The sequence below is a fragment of the Chaetodon trifascialis genome, chromosome 8 (genome assembly GCF_039877785.1).
Source record: "Chaetodon trifascialis isolate fChaTrf1 chromosome 8, fChaTrf1.hap1, whole genome shotgun sequence".
Taxonomy (NCBI): domain Eukaryota; kingdom Metazoa; phylum Chordata; class Actinopteri; order Chaetodontiformes; family Chaetodontidae; genus Chaetodon; species Chaetodon trifascialis.
Genome location: NC_092063.1, coordinates 10,814,889 through 10,835,020, shown reverse-complemented (window position 1 = coordinate 10,835,020; position 20,132 = coordinate 10,814,889). Strand labels below are relative to the sequence as shown.

The 20,132-nt window shown below is 42.4% G+C and overlaps 1 protein-coding gene across 1 annotated transcript in view; it reads left to right on the top strand.

Annotated features, from left to right (window-relative positions):
- The window catches only part of samd10b (sterile alpha motif domain containing 10b), a 47,245-nt gene extending 30,437 nt beyond the window's left edge, over positions 1-16,808 (top strand). The window contains exons 3-5 of the mRNA XM_070968499.1: positions 531-699; positions 6,804-6,944; positions 15,162-16,808. Of these exons, the coding sequence (XP_070824600.1) occupies positions 531-699; positions 6,804-6,944; positions 15,162-15,184 (333 nt within the window). The 3' untranslated portion in view covers positions 15,185-16,808. The remainder of the gene's footprint in view (positions 1-530; positions 700-6,803; positions 6,945-15,161) is intronic.
- The last annotated feature ends 3,324 nt before the right edge of the window (positions 16,809-20,132 follow it).

Here is a 20,132-nt window from a genome sequence, read left to right as displayed (position 1 = left end):
AGACTGTAACCTTTGTTAGTGGTTAAAAGCAAGGTACATTTTTGGTTTGTATACGAGATGAATGAGACAACACCGCAGGCTACGTGATACTGTGTACACCGTTAATAAGCTGCTTTACATGGCTTTATTTGCACTCTGCACATTTTCTGTGTGCTGCATGATTCACTAGACTACCAGAAGGGATTTTGTTGTGCTGTAGCATCATCCCAGTTAATTTCGCGTTAATGAGAAAATCCAGCATGTTGTATATTCAAGTGAGCTAGAGCAATTACAGGGCCATTATCTGAAAAAATAAATAAACAAATAAAAGCAATAAAAAAAAAGCAATCTTCGAACTTACATCATATAGTAACTTAGGAAATGAAAACAAAGTTGCACACATACACCCACATTTGCTGGCTCCCTCTTGCTATACTGTACCTGCACACACACACACACACACACACACACACACACACACACATACACACACACACACACACTACAGTGCATCAGTTGATATAGAGTTTTCTGCTTCTTGTGTGTTTCAGCTGCGTCCTGGAGAAGCCTTCACTGTGTATCACACCAGCCCTACTCTGTCCAGTCTGTCTAAACCTGTGGTGCTGTGGACTCAGCAGGACGTCTGCAAGTGGCTTAAGAAACACTGTCCTCACAACTACCTGACCTATGTAGAGGCCTTCTCCCATCACGCCATCACAGGTACTGTCCACAACACATGAAGATGCATGCACACAAAGCATGTTGTAGCATCATTTCTTACTGAATTCATCACTGATTTCATCGTTGCGACTCTTAATGGTGCAGAAATGAACTGCAGATGTTGCTTGACGTCGATATACTCAAACATTACTCACTGACCTCTTCTCCTTTTAATAAGGACAGCTGCGGTGCTTCTATAGGCTAAGACACTGCAAGCCAATACCATAAAAGGCTTACCAAATGTCACAGAAGTTTTATTTTTAGGTTTGTGGTTCCACAGCTTAGCTTTTTCAACTGGAAACAGGTTTACACCCAAATCTCTCCAAAGGAGATTTAAAAGGCATTCATGTGAGGTAACGAAAGGAGTGCAGCCTATTTTTGGAGAAGAAAGGGAAAGCTGCGGAAAAAATGGAAATGGTGGGTTATCGCGCTTTGAGTTCAAACAACACCCCCACCCACACGCACACACGTACACACATTTATTTGTTAGCGAGCCCACCCAAATGCATGCAAAAGCATATACACGCATAACACCGATAGACACACATGAGCAGGTGCATACAAATGTGTCCACAGACACTCACACAAACACACAAATACACATTTATTCACACGCATCCCCAGCCTTGACAGACCAGACGGTAGAACAGTTTTTTTTTGTTTTTTTTTCACTGTCTCTCAGAGAACAGATTGCTGTTCCTTGCCGAAGGGTCAGCCAACACTCACTTACATTTGCATGCACACAAACACACACACACACGCACACACACACACACACACACAAGCACATGCATACGCACTGGCTTCAGGGTTAACAGTGCTGCAGCCGTCATAGTTACAGCAGCTCTGATCTGATCATTTTTATTTATATATTCTCAAACAGACAGGAGACAAAGATAGGCTTGGATCCAGCTATCCTTACATGTTCGCTCCCTGGTGTCCAGCTGGATTCCATTTTGCCTGGGTTATTAGCTCCTGTGTTTTCTTGTGCAAACGATGGGCGAATATGTCTTTTTGTTGTCAGTGCATATGGTCTGAATCAAAGGATCATATCTCTAAATGGTTCTGCAATACAAATTCTCTGAGTTTTTGTGCACAGAAAGATGCTGGATCTCGCCAAGAGCGGAGAAATGGATTCTGTATCATCTTAGTTCAGTGACCCAAAGGTAATTGCACCTCTCTTGTTCTCTCAGCGAGGGCTCCATTACAACGGATCAGGCTGCCTGAGGAGATCGGTGCAGCTTCTCTTGTTTCTCCTGCTTTCTCACTAAATTCTTGCTATCATCTTTTGTTGTATTCACTTTATCACAACTGTTGTCGTTGTTCTGTCTGGTTATATTCATGATGTTGTTATAGTAGACAATATGACAATTTAGATGGGCGCTGGTCAAAAGCAGGAAATAGAGAGCCAGAATGTATGCAGTGTGATTATAATTCTGCTTCACCACAGAGTAATATATGTGCAATTTATGATTAATTGAGTCCTTTTTATCAGATTTTATTTCTTCTCCTAATTGACAAGCAAGCCTGATGGAGCATGGAGATAATAGTATCTGGTAGGTGTAGTAGTTTGTAATGGAAAGTGAACATTGTGAAACGGTTGCATTTCGGATATGGATAACAACCAAAACTACTAGGTTTGGTTTAAATTAGAATGATAAGTACTTTAGTTATGTACATCACTTACATACTTTAAGTTAGCTACATTACGACACTTACAGAAGAAATAAATCTTTACTGTTGGTTTCACATGGGACCTGAACCCAGATCCCGTGGGTGAAATTGATGCAACCATCTATCCACCCCTTCCTCCAAATGCAGATTTTCTCTCTCTTTATGCTAAATCGTTTGACGTGTCAGGAGTGAGAATGGGCTGTCTACAGGGGCACCTGATGCCTTAAAAAGGGACACCAAGGGATCCTGACCAAGCGTTCAAATGTGACAAGTTGTGAGTGAGAACCGGCTGCAGCACGACCTCCACCACTCCTGTAGAGTATAAGTAATGGGTCAGATTACAGCCAATATTGGCAGATTGAAAAGGTTTGATGCTTGGCTGTGAAAATTGTGTGTATGTGATTTAATGACAGAAGCCGTGTTTTTACCTGGTATCAATAATGTGATCTGTAACTCGATGAGTTCTCAGAATAATGATCACACGCCTTTCATTCACACCGGGTGGTTTTATTCAAGATGCATCTTTTTTGTTGTTGTCTACATTTTGCCTGCGCAGTGATAAGAAATTACAAATGTGGGTTAGGGTTAGGGTTAAATGTGCTGTAGGGCAGCAGGTTGGAAGACTTCAGCCGTCAGCTAGTCAATAAACTGTCACCTGCAAACTGTATAGATTGCATTTGCAGACTGAGATCTGATCAAAAAGCAGCGAGCTCGACCACCTTCAGAAGTGGCCGTGCTGACTGGATTGCATTCCAGCTGCAGCTGAATTTACACCTTGCAGTAATAATCTGTTTTCCTTATCAGTGTAATGTATCCTGAAGCAGGTCACAATTTATTCCAGGTGTGAATTGCGCATGAGGCAGGATGGAGCCATAGAAAGAACATGGAGAACAGTTCATGGAATATATACTGAAAGTGAAATAAAGTTAACGGTTAATGGCTATAGGGCTACATACATACTTACCTTGTTGTTACTTTATGTACAACATGAAAGAAATATAATACGGTGTCGGCCTTCAGGGACAGCCTGGACTGAATTGGACTGCTATCACAGGTTTAATCTAAAGGTTGTTCTTTCATGAGGAAGTCTTTACCTTCCTCCCTCCTGGATTGCTTTTCAGACAGCTTTAAGTGTCATTATTGTCCTAGCCAAGGCAGAACTGCGTCCCATTTGCCCACAGACATTGTTAATAAGCAATTTATTTTGAAGCCAAATTGAGAAAAGCGATCTCTGTTGAAACAGCTTTTGTTTTTGTGTCTCTTTTCTCCCTTTGACAGCACTGCTTTCCCTATCTGCAGGCAATTATTAGGAGCTGTATTAAGTCTGTCTGAGGGGAATTGATTTGAGCCCCATTCATCTGCTTTGTCTCATTTGTACACACACACACATGCACACAGACCAAGGGCAGTGGTTTTTCTAGGACGTACTGGTGCTGCTGTTGGCAAGCACACACGAGAGGGCTGTAGGGGAGATGGAGTGAAGAGGTTGATGAGCGTGTACATGGGGAAGTGTGTGTGTAAAAAGATTACTGAAACTGTGCACAAAATAAATGGAAAATTATTGTTGTTGTATCCCCAAGACGGTTGCACTCACACAAAATGGGTTGTTCTACTCTATGTGCTAGAAACAGAGAGCACCTGGACTCTGAGGAAAAGTAAATAATGTGCCTTTAAACCACATGTACACACACATACACATATCCATTAAACCATGATGAAAGCTAACTGGTCTTTCATGGTTTTGTCTCCCAGGGAGTGGAGACTTGCCCACAGTAGAGGTAGCTATTGTCTGTATTGTTCCAGCCCATCTGGTTGTATGGCAAGGTCTGGCTTGTCTAGCTCCAGTGAGAGCTGTATATCTTGTTTCAGAGAGTTGGGATGGGGAAAAAAAAAATTCAAATTAATATATTCCTACTTTCTTATAGGATGTTTGATAGTCTGTGTTGCATACAAACTACCAAACTTGACTTCAACAAATCTTTGTTTGGGTTCCCTCAATGTTGTGTCCCTGCAGACAAAGGTAAAAGTACATCTGTGCCATCCTGATAATCAAAATTTCACTTCTGCTTCAACACCACTTTTTTTTTATTTGTTTTGATCGAATTCAGTGCTGAATTTTCTAAACGTTCAATACCTTTATCAAAAGCTTTTTTTTCCAAGCTGAAATCCTATTTCAGTTTACCTCCAGAGTCTACATGCAGCTATGAGCACTGTGGAGGAGGAACATAAAAGACCGAAATGAAGATTGGAGTAGAAAGAGACGCAGATTGATTTGTGAGAGTGCAGATGAGGTCAGCAGATGAGTCTACGGAGTCACACATTTGAAAACATGGGGAGGCGCATAAACTGATGGGGGGAAAATGGGTTCCAGAGGTGGAATATGAAAGCGTTAAAGGGGCCAGTTTATATCAACAGAAGTGTTTGTCGAATGGTCGAAGAGTTTTGTAGATCCCAAACTTTAGGAGAATAATTAGAATTAAGGCGGCCTGCGTCTGACTGCCTTCCCAAAACCAGTAATCCCACTTTCACACATACTTCATGCAGCAGTTTTCATGTGTACAACACTGCGGAATGCCTTGCAGGAGAGACAGCTACTTCTTTGTGCCGTTATCCCCGTATTTATACGATTATCTTGCTTCTCTCCATGACACCCGGCTTTTCACTCCACCTTCAAGTGCTGTTGCTCAGACAGCTTTAGCCTCCGGATGTGGTCAGACGACATGCGCCGTATTTGTATCGGTCAGGGGATATGGGCAAAGGACTGATGCACTGCTATTACTTTACAGAATACCGGTGTTGCTGAGGTGAAGATGCTGAGAATACTATCGCTTGAGGCATGTTACATTGGTGTTTACAGATGGTTTTAGAGGCACTTAGCTCAGGCCTGAGTCCACTGAGGACCACAGCAGACCACCGCAGTCGATCTTCTATCTCTGCTAGACACGCAAATCTGTTCTCAGCCCTACGGCCAGTTTTGTGAAATATGACCACTGCCTCTCTATTAAGGATATTTATATTTCATGGGCTCAGAAAAGGGACAAAGGACTAATTCTCCTTTCATTCGCTAATTTTCTCGTCTTCTCTTTTGTTCTGCTCTGTTCTCTCCTTTCTTCGTTTCTCGTGCACTCTTCCGACAGACCTGCTTATTAGCTGCTGTGGATAAATAAAGGAACAAGAGACATGGTTTAATGATTGTGTCCCATTATCTACACTTTGAGTCTGTGTGTGTGTGTGTGTGTGTGTGTGTGTGTGTGTGTGCGTGCGTGCGTGCGTGCGTGCGTGCGTGCGTGCGTGCGTGCGTGCGTGTGCGAGAGTGTGTCTGGTAGAGAGAGACAGAAAGACCCTGATTACAATGAAGTAAACACGGTGATACTGCATATACATTTGGACATAGTTTGGAGGAGTTTTCCTCTGCAGTACATCCTTAATGCATAGATATTGTCCAGAAACAGAGAGAAAGATAGAGATACAGCAGAGGTACTGATGTCCACTGAAAGGAAATGGGAATGAATGGAATGAAATGGAGAGTGAGCTGCATGAGTAATGAGTCTAATTATGATTTGGGCATCGTACAGAGCTGCTGCAGGTATGATGGATTCCTCTTCTGTCTGCCTGTGAAGGACATAGCTCCCCTACTTATAGTAATCTGTGTGTGCATGGGTGTGTGTGGGGGGTGTGTATGTGCCTGTATTACCACACACACAAGTTTTTGATACTGCCTTTGTGTTTGTGTGAGTGCAACTTGGTTGTAAAAGCTGTTTACTGTGGGTAATGGCATGTTAAATGTGTGTGTCCCCAGGGTTAACTGCCAAACTCTCTAGTAAAACTCAGCCACAGGAAACAGCCAGCCTGAGCAGTCCTTCCCATGCCAGCCTCTTTACTGCTACAGACTGGAAGGCTGCAGTACATACGAAGAAATAAATAGTCGCAGATTGGATAGTGAATCTACGACATAAATGTGCACATTTGCACTGATAGTGTCGGCCCTTACACTCGTGCAAAATGGCCATTTAAAGTCTCATATCCCCATGAAATGCATGTGCTTAAAGTATGGGAGGAAATCCACATGCACAAAGGAGGAATGTGCAAACCCCTTAAAGAAGAGGTTGTATTGTGCCTGGAAATTATTTTCAATAACAACAGGGAGTTTAATCTATCTGGAATGCAACTGTGTCTGTATTTCAGATTGACACCCCAAGGTACATTTAATCCTGTATTCGTGTAGGCAGTAAATTGAAGGGAGTTTACCTACTGCTGTTTCACAGTTGGCTGTTCACAGAAAAAGTAACTCTTTCACCATCTGGTTGACTGAAAAGACAAATATACATGGGCTGAATGAAATTAATCAGCTCTATTGGTAGTAATAACTGTTTGGAAAAATGTTCTAAATGAGAAGAGAAACTTAATCCACGTGCTCCTCCTCCGGGCAGGACGGGCGTTGCTGCGTTTGAACGGGGAGAAGCTGGAGAGGATGGGAATCGTCCAGGAGACGCTGAGGCAGGAGGTCCTCCAACAAGTCCTCCAGCTGCAGGTCAGAGAAGAGGTCCGCAACTTGCAGCTCCTTAGTAGAAGTAAGTAACAAGATGTTGAGTGTGAACAACCATGTTTCTGTGCATTTCTGTGAGCAAATGTGTTTTTGTCAGAGCGGGAAGGATAAAGACACTGACAAACAGGTGGAGAGCAGTTGGGTTTGGCCAAATTGGAAGGAGGAAGTCTGAGGCACGCACGCCTGCTGTGACATACGTGGAGTTGGACATCGAAGGCCAATTGTTTGTGGCTGTGTGTGGCTTTATTGATGGCAGCTCTTGATTTGCTGCCCTGCCTCTGAATGATGGCTTCGGTAAACACTTTTATTATCCAGCCATCAATAAACTGCCTCAGTCTATCACAGCTGACCTGGATTCAGCAGTTTGATGTGGCTTCCTTCTTGCAAGCCTGTCTTGACTGTTGTTAGTGATTGTTGTAGGTGGTTGTTGAGTCATCAAAGTGAAATGTCCACACAATTTCCTTTCTCTAGAAGTGGATTTCAAATGTTCCCTGGAGATTGTTTACGTCTTCCAGTTTGCAATAAAATGTTCCCTGTTGGCACCTGGATAAATACGACACAGGTATTCATCAATCAGAAGAAAAGTCCACCAGATGTACTTATTGCAAATGCATGCATACATATATATTTAACTCTTTAGTGTTATTACACCCCAATGAAAGGCATTTCTTTCATGATTTGTAATCCGAGCCAAATGCACTGAGCATCTTGCAGCTTTTTCACTTTCATTTTCCTTAGATCATAACCTACACTCAGCTGCAGCAGCATCCTGGTTGAGCTCATATCTTGAATGAGTGGGAATCTGCAGCGTTTAAGTGGAACATGCTTGTTGCTTTAGTTGTTTCTAATGTGCTGTCTAGGAATTCAGTACTGAAACAAGGAGCAAAAAATGTCGAGCAGTTTTAACTGTTCCCCTCTGATTCATGTAGCACCCTGAAGAGAGGAAACGTTTCTGCAGAAATCCCCCAAAAAATAAATGCATAACCATTTGCTCTAAATGGTCCAATCTCCCCTGACATAAGTAGGTCTGACCAAAAAAGACTAATACGTTAGTTCAGGCAAAGCAATGAAGCTGCTTATGCCATCAACTGATCATTATGAGCTGATGGCGTAAGGGCTCTTACAATCACCAGCTACATTCAAACAAGTAAGTGAAGCGGTCTTTGCAATCTGACAAGCTCACACTGATGCTGTTTTTTTCCCCTGCATTCTCCTACTACAGTCTGCTTTGAGGTAAGTGCTTGACAGAAAAGATATAAATAACTCGAGATTTTATGCCCATTTTAATCTTTCCTTTGACCCACCTTTGGGACCTGATTGTGTTTTTGTAGACATCAACATCAACTGCGTATCTGAACCACAGATTTTGTGAGAGCTCCACACTCCCACAGCAATATGAAAAGTGTTTGCGAGCGAGGGAGACAGAAGGAGGTAGATGTGATCTAAAAGATAAGGAGACTGCAACTCTGGGATCTATAGAGACTAAGCAAGTCATATAAATGGGCTCCTGACTGTGAGATGGCATTTGGCAATATAATCAGCTTATGTGAAGTCACTGAATAGCACGGTATAAAATAGTTTAAACAAAGCATTTTCAAAAATTTCAGGAAAAAACAAAGCATAGGCACCACGAACCAAACAAGCCTTTCTCTGAGCTGGTGATGATACAATAGATCAGCCCAGCTAAGGAAGTAAACTGAATCTCTCTGGTTGAACTACAATGGTGGAAGAAGTACTCAGGTCTTTTAGTTGAATGTGTAAAAAATACTGTTATAAGTAAAAGTCATGCAAAAAGTCTGATTTAAGTAAAAGTACAAAGGTATTAACAGCAAAGTAGGTGGGACTTTTACATAGACATTCAAACCTTCGCCGTACGAGTTCACACATTCCCGGCACAATGGTGATGATGTGTTTTACATCAACCAGCAATGACTGGTTGGCCACAGCTGCAGACAGGAGCGACCGTAGTAGGCTACCACAACTAGGAATTGCCAGAAGGGGGAGACAACGGTTCCACACGGCAGGTTTAAAGTACCAACAGTAAAACTGCAGAATGGCCCATTTCAGAATAATATATATGATAGTACTGAATTATCATCATTGATGCATTAATGCGTTTATCACTTTAATATTGCAGCTGGTAAAGACGAGGTTCATTTTAATGACTTTATGCACTGCTCGATAGCTTGTATGTTATATTGATAATCTGCAAAATTAATTAGTAACTGAAATTATAGATTAAAAGCAATTGAGTAAAAAGTACAATATTTGCTTCAAATATACAAATACTTCAAAACTGTACTTGTCTACAGTACTTGAGTTAATGGATTTGGTTAGATCCCACCCTTGCAAGAGAGCGACAGGAAACATGTGATATGTGACAAAGGTACCTCGCAGGTCACAGTTGCATGTTCCTTTAACCAGTGGACGGCCAGAACACACAATTTATTGTCTCCTTTCTAATCATTTCAGCTCACTCCTCTTAGACAATTAGCGGAAATTGTTTTTTATGACATACATGTCAATCAAGACTGTTGAATTGAATTAAAATTAACGATGGAATGCAATGACTGGTAAGGAGAAAAAATTAAATTGCTGTTGGACACTTCTATTAATAGAGCAATGCAAATGTAATTTGCCAGTTCAGCAGGCTCTGACTCTAAGCTATAAGGGCAAGCTAATTTGGTGGCCTCATAAAACACCTGAGGTTCACAGGGTTGGAGGCTATTCGGAGGTGATGAAGGTAAGACCGGGTGGGAGGCGTCCGAAGGGGTGATAATGGGGGTTGTTTCAATGCTGGAAATGAAATGAGAAGTGTGATGAGATGGTGATAAGGTGTAGATGAGGCCAGGGGTGATGAAGGTCTGAGTGTGGAACATTAAAAAAAACAGTTGACCATAAAATGTCAATTCACACATCTCTGCATCTCATCTTTAATGAATGAGGTATATCCAAAAATAATGTTAAGTGTCAATGTCTCTTGGTAGATATCCATGGTGCCCAAAGGATAGCAATAACTTATGGATCGCCACTTAAATTTTGGATGGATATTCATGGTCCATAGTCCTGCTGACTTTGGTGATTCTCTCGCGCCACCATGTAGTTGGCGGTTTTGAGTGAAATCTCTCAACAGCTCTTAGATGGATTGCCATGAACTTTGGTTCAGACAATCATGCTCCTCACAGGCTGAATTTGTGACCGCTCACATTTATCTCCAAATACTGCAGCCTCACAGAGCTACTAGCACGGTTGCAGACTCGCACACCGATATGGGGAGGAGGGAGATGATGCTGATGTTTCGACTGGTAATTCGTAGGTGATGCATGTGGAGAAGCGTAGTGATGGTGGAATAGAAAGGATGAGGGCTGGAGGTGAGAGATAAAGAGCCGGACTTGACACGGAGTAGCTAATGCACCTGCTGGATTTGCTGTCACGCGCATCGTTAAGAAGCAGAGCACAGGCCGTTTTGGTTCACACTGTACTGCACTCAACCTAACGCACCCGTCCAGCTATTCTCCCTGAGTGATTCTCCCGATACATTTACAATTCTGGTGTGAGTTAGCAAAGCCTTGTGTCATACCGCCTGTCAGGTTTGATTTATCTCCAATGGATTTACCAAAAATTAAATATTGATCTCACAATAAATGTTGAAAAGAGGACGAAAACACAAATAAGCTCGAATGTGATGCGAGTTTGTCTCTGATCTGAGCCATGATAGCAAGATTTAACACGACCCTTACAAGGCTCTCGCATCACTCACATCAGCAGCTTCGTGAAGCTTCTCTTCTGTGATTCCTTAAACCTTTACAAGCACTAAGCGCTCTCTCTGTGTCCTCTCCAGCTCCTTTTGAAAATAAAACATGCGATGCAAAATTAAGAGGACAAATGATAGCAAAGAGAACCGAGACGCCTGAAAGGTTAGATTTAAAAATGGAGAGAGAAGAAAAGGAAGAAGAGGAAGCGATAGAGCCACAGAGGTGAAGGTGAGATGTTGAACAGATGGAGAGAAATACAGATCACGGAGATAAAGAAATGAGACGGGTAAAGAGGTTAATGAAGGAACATGGACAGTGAAAGAAAGCTCGGTCTGATAGCTTTTTTTATCCCCTGGCTGTGGGGCCCTACGTTCTGCTCCGTGGTAATCTGTCTGGAGCAGGCTCACTTGCTCAAAGCACTGTAATAGCATTTCACACTCAACATGGAATCACATTACTTCTGTTGCAAATTATTGTTGAAAATGTTGTTCTCCACACAATAACCAAGGCAAAAAATGAGTGCGAAGTCAAAAAAAAAAAAAAAAAAGCATGTCTGTGACTGAATGAGATAGTGATTTTTTTTTTGTTGTTGTTCGAGTCAACAGAAAATGTGAAGTGTATTTGTTGCTGATTTCCATGTTTCACTTTTGATGAGCAAATGGGATGATTTCAGGAAAGGGTTTTAACAACAGAATTTAATTTGTATTAAAAGGGCACCTCAGCGGTGTTACACATTAAGGTCAGCTTACTCATCATGTCAGGGACTACTCAGCCAGTCAAAACTGTTGTATAATGTCTTCCATGACTCTGGAGGCAGCTTTCTGAAGTCTGACGAGAACAACGTCCTCAGGGTTTCCTTGAATTAGGCTTGAGATTTAAAATAGTTGACAGAAAACATGCATTGAACACTGGAAGTGCAGAGATGGTAGCCTGAAGTCCATCAACTGCAGCAACTTTGACCATTTTTTTAAAACCTGTCTCACAAAACTCCCAAATTTAAGGATGCACAAAACTTCATTTCCATTCCCCTTTAACTTAAATGTGTTTTGTTCTCTGTAATAGCAGCTAAGTGACACTTTTCTTTGTTTTCTCAGTGAACATACATTTTATCACATCTCTTCTGAGAATGCTGTCTGCTGAATATTCCTCTCTGTCCTCTTCTTTTACCGCTGTCATAGAATACGTGAATGGAACCATGATTTTATGAATGTGGTGTTATTTTCAACACGCAGCACAGAATCTGACACTTTCAGACGCTTTGCGCGTTTGAAGAATGGGACGCAGCAGACAGCAAAGGAATAGAGTACTGCAAACATTGTGTAAGATGAGCACAAATGCTGAATTACAGGCTACTCAAGAAGAGCCTCAAACTGGAAACAAATGATCACAAACTGGACGTTTTTACATGTCTGTTGTGTAAAATGGCGAGCAAAGAGTAAAGTTTGGGCTGATTAAAAACAAATTTGATTAAGAAAAAAGCTTTAAGTCAAGCTGCTGTCAAAATGTTGTGAATGTCATCCCCCTTTTTTCATCCCTCATTGAGCATAGTGGAGTTTCGATATGCATTATCAGTGCTGGGAGTCATTTTAAAGTTTTCGAATTCATTCAAACTCCAACAAACTAAAAACTTTTTACATCCTTTTCCATCCTACAGAGGGTGTGAGCCTCAAAGCGTTTATTTTTGTGTTAGGATCGCTAGGGCAAAGTTTCAGGTCATGGTTGAATAACAAAACTTATTCAAATTTTAAAGTTGCTGCCAGTTGAAAAATAATGCAATGTGGAAATTCAAAGCAGAGCATCAAAGCTGAATGCAGTTGTACATACGCGGGCCCATCCTCCACTTCAACCTTCACTGCTGTCGTTTGCATTGCATTATTTCAGTCCGTTGTTCGTGTTTCCTCTTGCACATAACCCTTTCATGGGAAGGAAAGCTGTTCCCTTTTGTGCATGTATCTTGTGTTTGTATTTTTTAGACACTTCACTTACTGTATTTCACGTTTTCAGGAGGCAAGGCTGTGCTATTTACCAGTCAGTCAGTGAAAAGTAGGGATGATGTCTTCCACAGCCCAGAGCCACAGCTCTCTCAGGGTACTGTGAACCATGCAGGGGTTGTGCTAACATCTGCAAAGCTTTGGGAGGGAGGATTCAGATCAGAGCCCAGAGGGGGATCTGATCTCCTTCTTCTTCTTCTTAGCCTCTGGTTATTGGTATATCTTTATAATAAACTGTCAGTCCCTCCTTCCTTCTCAACGCATCAAATTTTCATCAAAGTCGGTCTCTGCCTTTGTGTGTAGCCATCTGCCATGTTTCAGACCCTCAGCGGTAATTAGCTGAAACTGGATGGCATTGAGAATAGCCCCAATGGCAAGCCTTGACCCCCTAGCCCGCCTCAGAAGATATGCGGTCTGCTGCCGTGGGAGACTGTCTTGCTAACCTTGTTCCTCTGAAACGCTCCTGTGATGTTGCCCGTCCTTGCGGAGCTTTACTCAGAGCTCCATGTGGCGTCTGCCAGCTGAACTGTAGCTCTGAATTAGAATATGAATGAAACTCTGAGCATGACAGACAGAGAAAAAGGAGGAACATGTCAGTTCTCCTCAGCGCAAATTTTGCCCGGTTGCTGTTCAAGGCCCTCTTCCCCTCTGCCTCTCCTCCTCTGCTGCACCTATAGGCTCTGACGACTCCATTGGGAGCTCATTTGAAAGGATTTCTATCAGAGAAGCGGTAGTCTCTGCGTTTGTACAAGCCTCAAGTCAAATCAGTTCCTCTCCATCCTTCTGTTTCTCTCTCTTTCTCTCTCCATCGTTTCCTGGTTCAGGTTCACTCCAGTGCCACATTACATCTGTCTGTGTCTAGAGACAGGTGGCCCGTCTTCCTCACCAACCGGGGTGAGGGGAGGTAGGGGGCTTAGGGCTGAAATGCCAGCAGTCTGGGAGAGGAAAGTCCGCCTTCCCACTGACACCGTGTGTCATTTCAGGACACAGCGAGGTGGCTAGTTGTCAGGGAAACCACCTGGTCACATCTGTTGTTTCCAGAGAGAGACAAAGAGGTAATGACATTGAGAAAAAAGGCTTGTTATTACCTGCTGATTAGCTTAATGACATCATTTTGTGCATCTATTGTAAAGCTTTTTTAAATTTAACTACAGGGTATATTGAAACAGCTCAGTAAAACAATGCTGTAGAGATATGAACACTAGGTTTTGTATATATTATAAATCGAGCTTCACACCTGCATTCGATTATTACACACCTCTATTTTGACGATGTTCTTCTTTTCTCTCTCTCTACCTGCATCGGCAACATCGCAGCACCCTTCGCGCACCACCACGGTCCTCTTACTTATTCAGTCAACCAGTGTTTCATGCTAAATTATTGGTTGTTACGGAGGTTGTTGCTCTGTGATTGAGTGCAGCATGTTACATGATGAGAGGCCAGCCACGTGGGTTACTTGATAATTCACTACAGTCTGGGGGAGTAAGGTGTCACATACAGATTCAGGAAGGTTATCAGCCCCATACTCGTGCTTTGAAAAGGCTTTTAGATGAGAGTGATGTGTTTCCAAGGCGAGATCATTTTAGCATGCAGGAGCAAACGCCGCATGGTGCATTAACAGAGACAGTCTTGCAAGCCTGATTCCAAAAAAGTTGGGACACTGTGGAAAGCATAAATACAACAGTGTGAACATTTGCTATTCGACTTTGATATATACTCAATTGAAAACTGTACAAGGGCAACACTTCACCTCATCAGCGTGTATGCTTTTTGTAAATCCATCCATCCATCCATTTTCTATACCGCGTATCCCTTTCGGGGTTGCGGGGGGTGCTGGAGCCTATCCCAGCCATCAACGGGCGAGAGGCACCCTGGGGTACAGAAGGTACACCCTGGACCGGTCGCCAGTCGATTGCATGGCACAAACAAACAACCATTCACGCACACACTCACACCTAGGGGCAATTTTACAGTCACCAATTAACCTAATGAGCATGTTTTTGGTCTGTGGGAGGAAGCCGGAGTACCCTGAGAGAACCCACGAATGCACAGGAAGAACATGTAAACCTCACGCAGAAAGGCCCGACCCGGCAACCTTGTTGCTGTGAGGCACGCGCACTACCTGCTGCGCCACCGTGCAGCCGCTTTTTGTAAATATATGCTAAATCTGAATTTGATGCAGCAGTACGTTTCAAAGAAGTTGGGACAGGAGCAACTAAAGACTGGGAAAGTTGTTGAATGCGCCCTGGAAAGGCTCAGTCATTCACAAGCGAGGATGGAGCGAGGTTCACCACTTTGTGAACACATGATTGTATAAAGGATACACAAGGATAGGGATCCTAACTTTTTTTGGAATCAGGATTATATAATGGGACATGATGCGAGAGTACTGTTTCTGCTCTTTAACCTCTGCTTTCTCTATCCATGCGAATCCTAATTATGTACCACTCCCCCCTCCTCTCTCCCTCCTCTCTCTCTCTCTCTCTCTCTCTGCAGCCTCCTTTGGAAACTTCTCTTAGCTCATCCCTGGATCCATTTGGCAGCCTTTTCCCTCATCCCCTGTCACAATACATCTCCAGGAGCCATGGAAGAGCTGCTGTCTTCAGATATGTGAGCGGAGAATCAACGAGTGAAAGGGGAGAGGACGAGCCTATAGACTACATGCCAGCCCGTCTGGAGGATTCTCATTCAACACGGCCAATCTGGTTTACAGACTCTGAAACAGAGACAAAGCCCAGCTCAAGACAGGGGAACCCACTGTAACATAGTGATAAGATGTAAGATTCACAACACTAGTGATGATGTAGGCCTCTCACTGGTATATGCTTGATCACAGCAAATCTCCTTTTGATTTCCTGCCTCATTCGGACTGATTGGGCAATTAAGACAGAACTGTGATGAATAACTGTGCTTGGGTTTATTTTTGACATACGCTCTACATGCGCACAGTATTTTCTCCCCCCTCTGGTGAAGGTCATCACATAAATAACTCTCTGGCACAGCTTCCCATCACCTTAAACTCTGAACCCAGTGATTGTGAAAACATGTGGCGTAAACACAGATTTACATGCAGCGCCGCTGTTTGAGCAGTGGATAGAGGAAGTCTCCAGTCGAGCGCGTTCACAAGAAATTACAGCTGGTTTTAAATACATTTTGACTAACACCAATACAATTTTTAACCAATTCCCCCGCCCCCACACTGCATTTTCATCTCTTTAATTTTGGACTTTTAAGTTTGGAGCATCGATAATAACACTTAAAGCCGAATGTCATTCCAACAATCAGTCATTTTGTATGTGACTGATCTGCAGTATGTCAGCAAGAAATTAGAAATATATATGTACGGTATGAGCGTTGTAGAATAACTGTAAAATCTGCGTATACTGTAACAGTATTAGTCTTTTATTATTGGAGTGGATCCTGAGGAGTTAATGTGATAATCACTGACCGCATATGCTTTATAAAGCAATAATTTAAATCATAAAGAGTGGAGAGGAGTAGCACTGTATGGGATACATATTAAGAAGTCTTTTTTTAATGAGCTGAGGTGCAAGTGTGAGTATATGCTACGGGAAATTTTTGTCACAGTGGCAGCATTTGCCAGCCTCGTAGCTTCAGTCCTTTGTGTGTGCTACTGTATACTGTACGTCATCGCTCACGCACAAATACTAAGAAAAAGGACACGCCTCTGTAGTATTCCACCCACTTACTGTCCCTGGTGTGACACTGTGATGTCAAATACTCAGATATCGAGACAGCGCGACAGCTACCCAGATGCAAGATTCCCAGCGTGACTGAAGCGAGCACCTTTGATGCCACTGGAGACAGCAGCAGACAGCTACGTATGATGGCGACGTTTCAGTCATGTAATTAAATAAATTACTTTGAACAATCAAAACCATCCTTCCACCTCTACTTTGAGAGGGAGTCTTTGGGTAATGGAAGTAAATGACTGTTAAAAGGGAGAAAACACGCTGTGTTATTTTTGGATTACCTGACGTACTGTAAATATTGACACTTTTGGTTTACTCTGTCAGATGATTGATGAAAAATGAAACATATTTATCTGCTTTACAGATATGAAGACATGTGGTATGGAAGGTGGTGAAAGTTGTCTTTTTAGAATAAACTAATTGAGATTGTCGGTCCTGCTGTTCACATTGCATTACTATAATGTGTTAATTGCCTCTTGAGATTTTAATATAGAGTCCAGTCAGCAGACACTGAAAAACATTTGATACAAAAGACATCAACTCAACAAAATACCCTGATTAGAAATAAGCATAAATTAATAAGGAACATTACAAAAAGCAACCAAAACAAATTAAGGCAGGTATCAAAAAACAGACGTCATTGCTCATTCATCTGAAGGTTTTTTTCTATATGGGGCGACATTTCAAGTTGTTAAAACATTTTTTTCCCCAAATGTATGACAGAAATCACTTCTTTGAAACAAGTTTTGAATTGTTGTTTTCCAGTCTTTGAGAATCAGTTTCTGGACAGGCAGTTTTCCCATCATCAAAGCTGATTGCACAGGAGAAGGGAGTGATGGAGTGTCCTCCGAGCAGCCACAAAAGCTTTTGTGTGGAAGGACAGTCGGATAACATCCACTGGAAAACATTAGACCAAAAGAAATCCAGCAACGGACAGTCGCGGGGTTCCGTCTTTAGCTGTGCATCTGTCTCAACGCTGACACGCTGAGGGATCAAATGTGTGTAATTAACCTGTGCCTGGCGTTTACAGAACATGTGAATTTGGAATAATGCAAATGTCCAAACCCAACCCCGACAACATCCTTCATTTCTTCTCCCCATTCTTCGGTGACCCACCCGGTGGAGGCGGAATCACCGAAAATACGATTCACAAAAGTAGAAATGAAACGTTTTGCTATAATGTGTTCACTGAGCGTGCAGAAACTCTACGAGATCGCCCTTTGCCCGTGTGGTGTTTTCTTTACACGTACACACATGCGCACCCACACACAGAAACCCAACTGCTTCCATTTACGTTGCACAAAAGTGATTCACCTCAGTGGCCCTCTCCTCAAATCCCAAAAGTGTCTCCAGATGTCCTTTTCTGGCCAAAACCAAGAAATGCTGCACAGCGTCTGTCTTTCTTTTTCTCTGTCTTGTTCCCTCTTATGTTCGTCCTTCTTTACTACCTTCCTTCTGCTGTTTGTCCCCTCCTTTGATTGCTCCTTTCTTATATTCATGATGTTAGCTTAAATAGTGCATGTTTATCTTCCCAGTATGAGAGAATACAGGCAGAAAATAGCATTTTAAAAAGAAAACACAGCTAATCTAACACTAAATGTCAAAATCTGAATTACAAGGATTGCACATGATATTTGGTACAAACTGAGTCAAACTTGCACCACTGCTCTGACCTGTCACTCAGGGTCCACAAGTTATGATTAAACTGAATGCAAAGCAGTGCTGGCTGTCTTAAGAGACACACATACTTTGTCTCTGTATATAGTTCACATACACACAAACACACACACACACAGGGATCCAATTACTGAGAGACATGAAGCATCTCACCAGTTGATAACAAGGCACATGTATGATAAACAGATTCAGTGAACAGTGGCCTTCCCAACCCTGAATAAATCGGTGGAGCAGATGGGTGGATGGTGCAGTTAATTGGTTGCTGTTTATTGTTAAGTGTCTTTTTTTGTGCGTTTTTTTGAAAGCTTGTCTTTCGTCATTATTCTCTAAAACACCCAAACGCTGAGAGTCTCCATCCAGCTTGTTTATCGTTATCTGCTTGTGGCTTTGATCAGCTGGATCTCAGTCCTCTGACAGCACTGAAATAGAATGAGAAACACACTGTCCTCGCTCATCAGCCTCTGCTGAGGAGCCCTTAAGCAGCTGCTCCAGTAGAGCTGCTCAGTGGCGTAAACAGCTGAAGACTAATTTTTCTGGCCAGCGCCCAAGTGCTAATATTCAGTATACCACTACAAAGCAAGTCAGTGTGGAAAAAGTGCATGCGTGCTCACTCAACTTTCACTTTAAAGGTCAAAAGATAAATAACACAATCAGCTGCTGGATGGACTCATCAAGAGCCTTTTAGGGCACGGACCACTCCACCTGGCCAGTTTTAAAAACCATTAAGTAGCCTTTTGCTCACTCAGCAGAGGAGGGGTGGGAACATAAATCACCGCCACGGTAAAAGGATTAATCACGGGTCAAACAAGGCCCCGCGTGAACTATTCATCAGCAGCCATTAAAGAGAGCAGGAGGAAGATTTAACTTTATCAATTGGACACACTGTGCAGGAGAACGGCAGCTGTCACCCAGCAGAGAGAGAAACACCCCACGGGCTCGGTGTGACGTGAAATCAGCCGGTCATCCCCTTAAGTCCGCTGAGACCATCAACACACATGACACTGGCATGAAAATCAACAACACGTTTAAAATAAGGACAAGGATGCTGCAGGGGCCCGAGTTTCCTCAAGAGCTGCTCCTACTGACGGGACAGGACTGCCCCCTAGTGGAGAATGAATGCAGACAAACGTCGAGCGGGCATTAAAAATGTAGAAATCTTTTGTTAATGGCTGTAATAAAATTAAACATTAACGTTTTAATATATGGTCTAATATTGTTGTTAAACATGAATCCGTGGGATGATGTATTTTTCTTAGATAATAAACCCAAGACAGCATAGCAGTCTGCAAAAAGATGGATTAGTAATTAAAAGGTCTTTCATCTTTCTGTCCTGACTATTCATTTTATGCATATCTGCATGGAAAAAGTATTTTATACTCTCGTCTGTGTAGCTGCTGGTGTCATTGTAAAAATCCCTTTGATTTAACTAACATCCATTCAACAAAATACATTTTAAGTTATTTAACCACGTGGTAACGTGGGCCGATACACGCCTCGGTAGAAACGTGAGGCTCTGCTGCCCTCTGCTGGAAGCGCTGCAAACACTTTTTACACACACATTACATCATGGTTTCGGATGATTTCCACTAATAGGAAATATTAGGTCATGATGACAGGCACCAATCAAAGACTAAGAGAGCCCCTCTGTTGTTTTACCGAAACTGAGCGAGATGGCAGTGATACCATGAATGATTCATTTAGTGAGCCGTGATACAAGAAGAAGACGTGGCTTCACACCACATGTTAAACATTCATTATCAGCAGACTTTAATGTGGGAAATGCCAGGGGTGTGCACGACGCCTGTAGTCAACTTGCAGCAATTAAAAATCCAATACTATATTGACTGTAGGCTTATGTAGCTGCTATTAACATGACTAGGATTAATAGCTTGTGCCTAAATATTGACCTTGAATTTTGGGATTGCAGGATAGATTAAAACATAAAAGCCTGGTTTTAAATGTACAAAGCTGAGCAAACTCATTAGCCCATTCATAGCTGGGAGGATCTTTTCGCTTTAAACTCAGTAGGTTTAGCGAAATTTGGGGCATTTTTGTAATTCCAGTGGTTTTTTGGAGA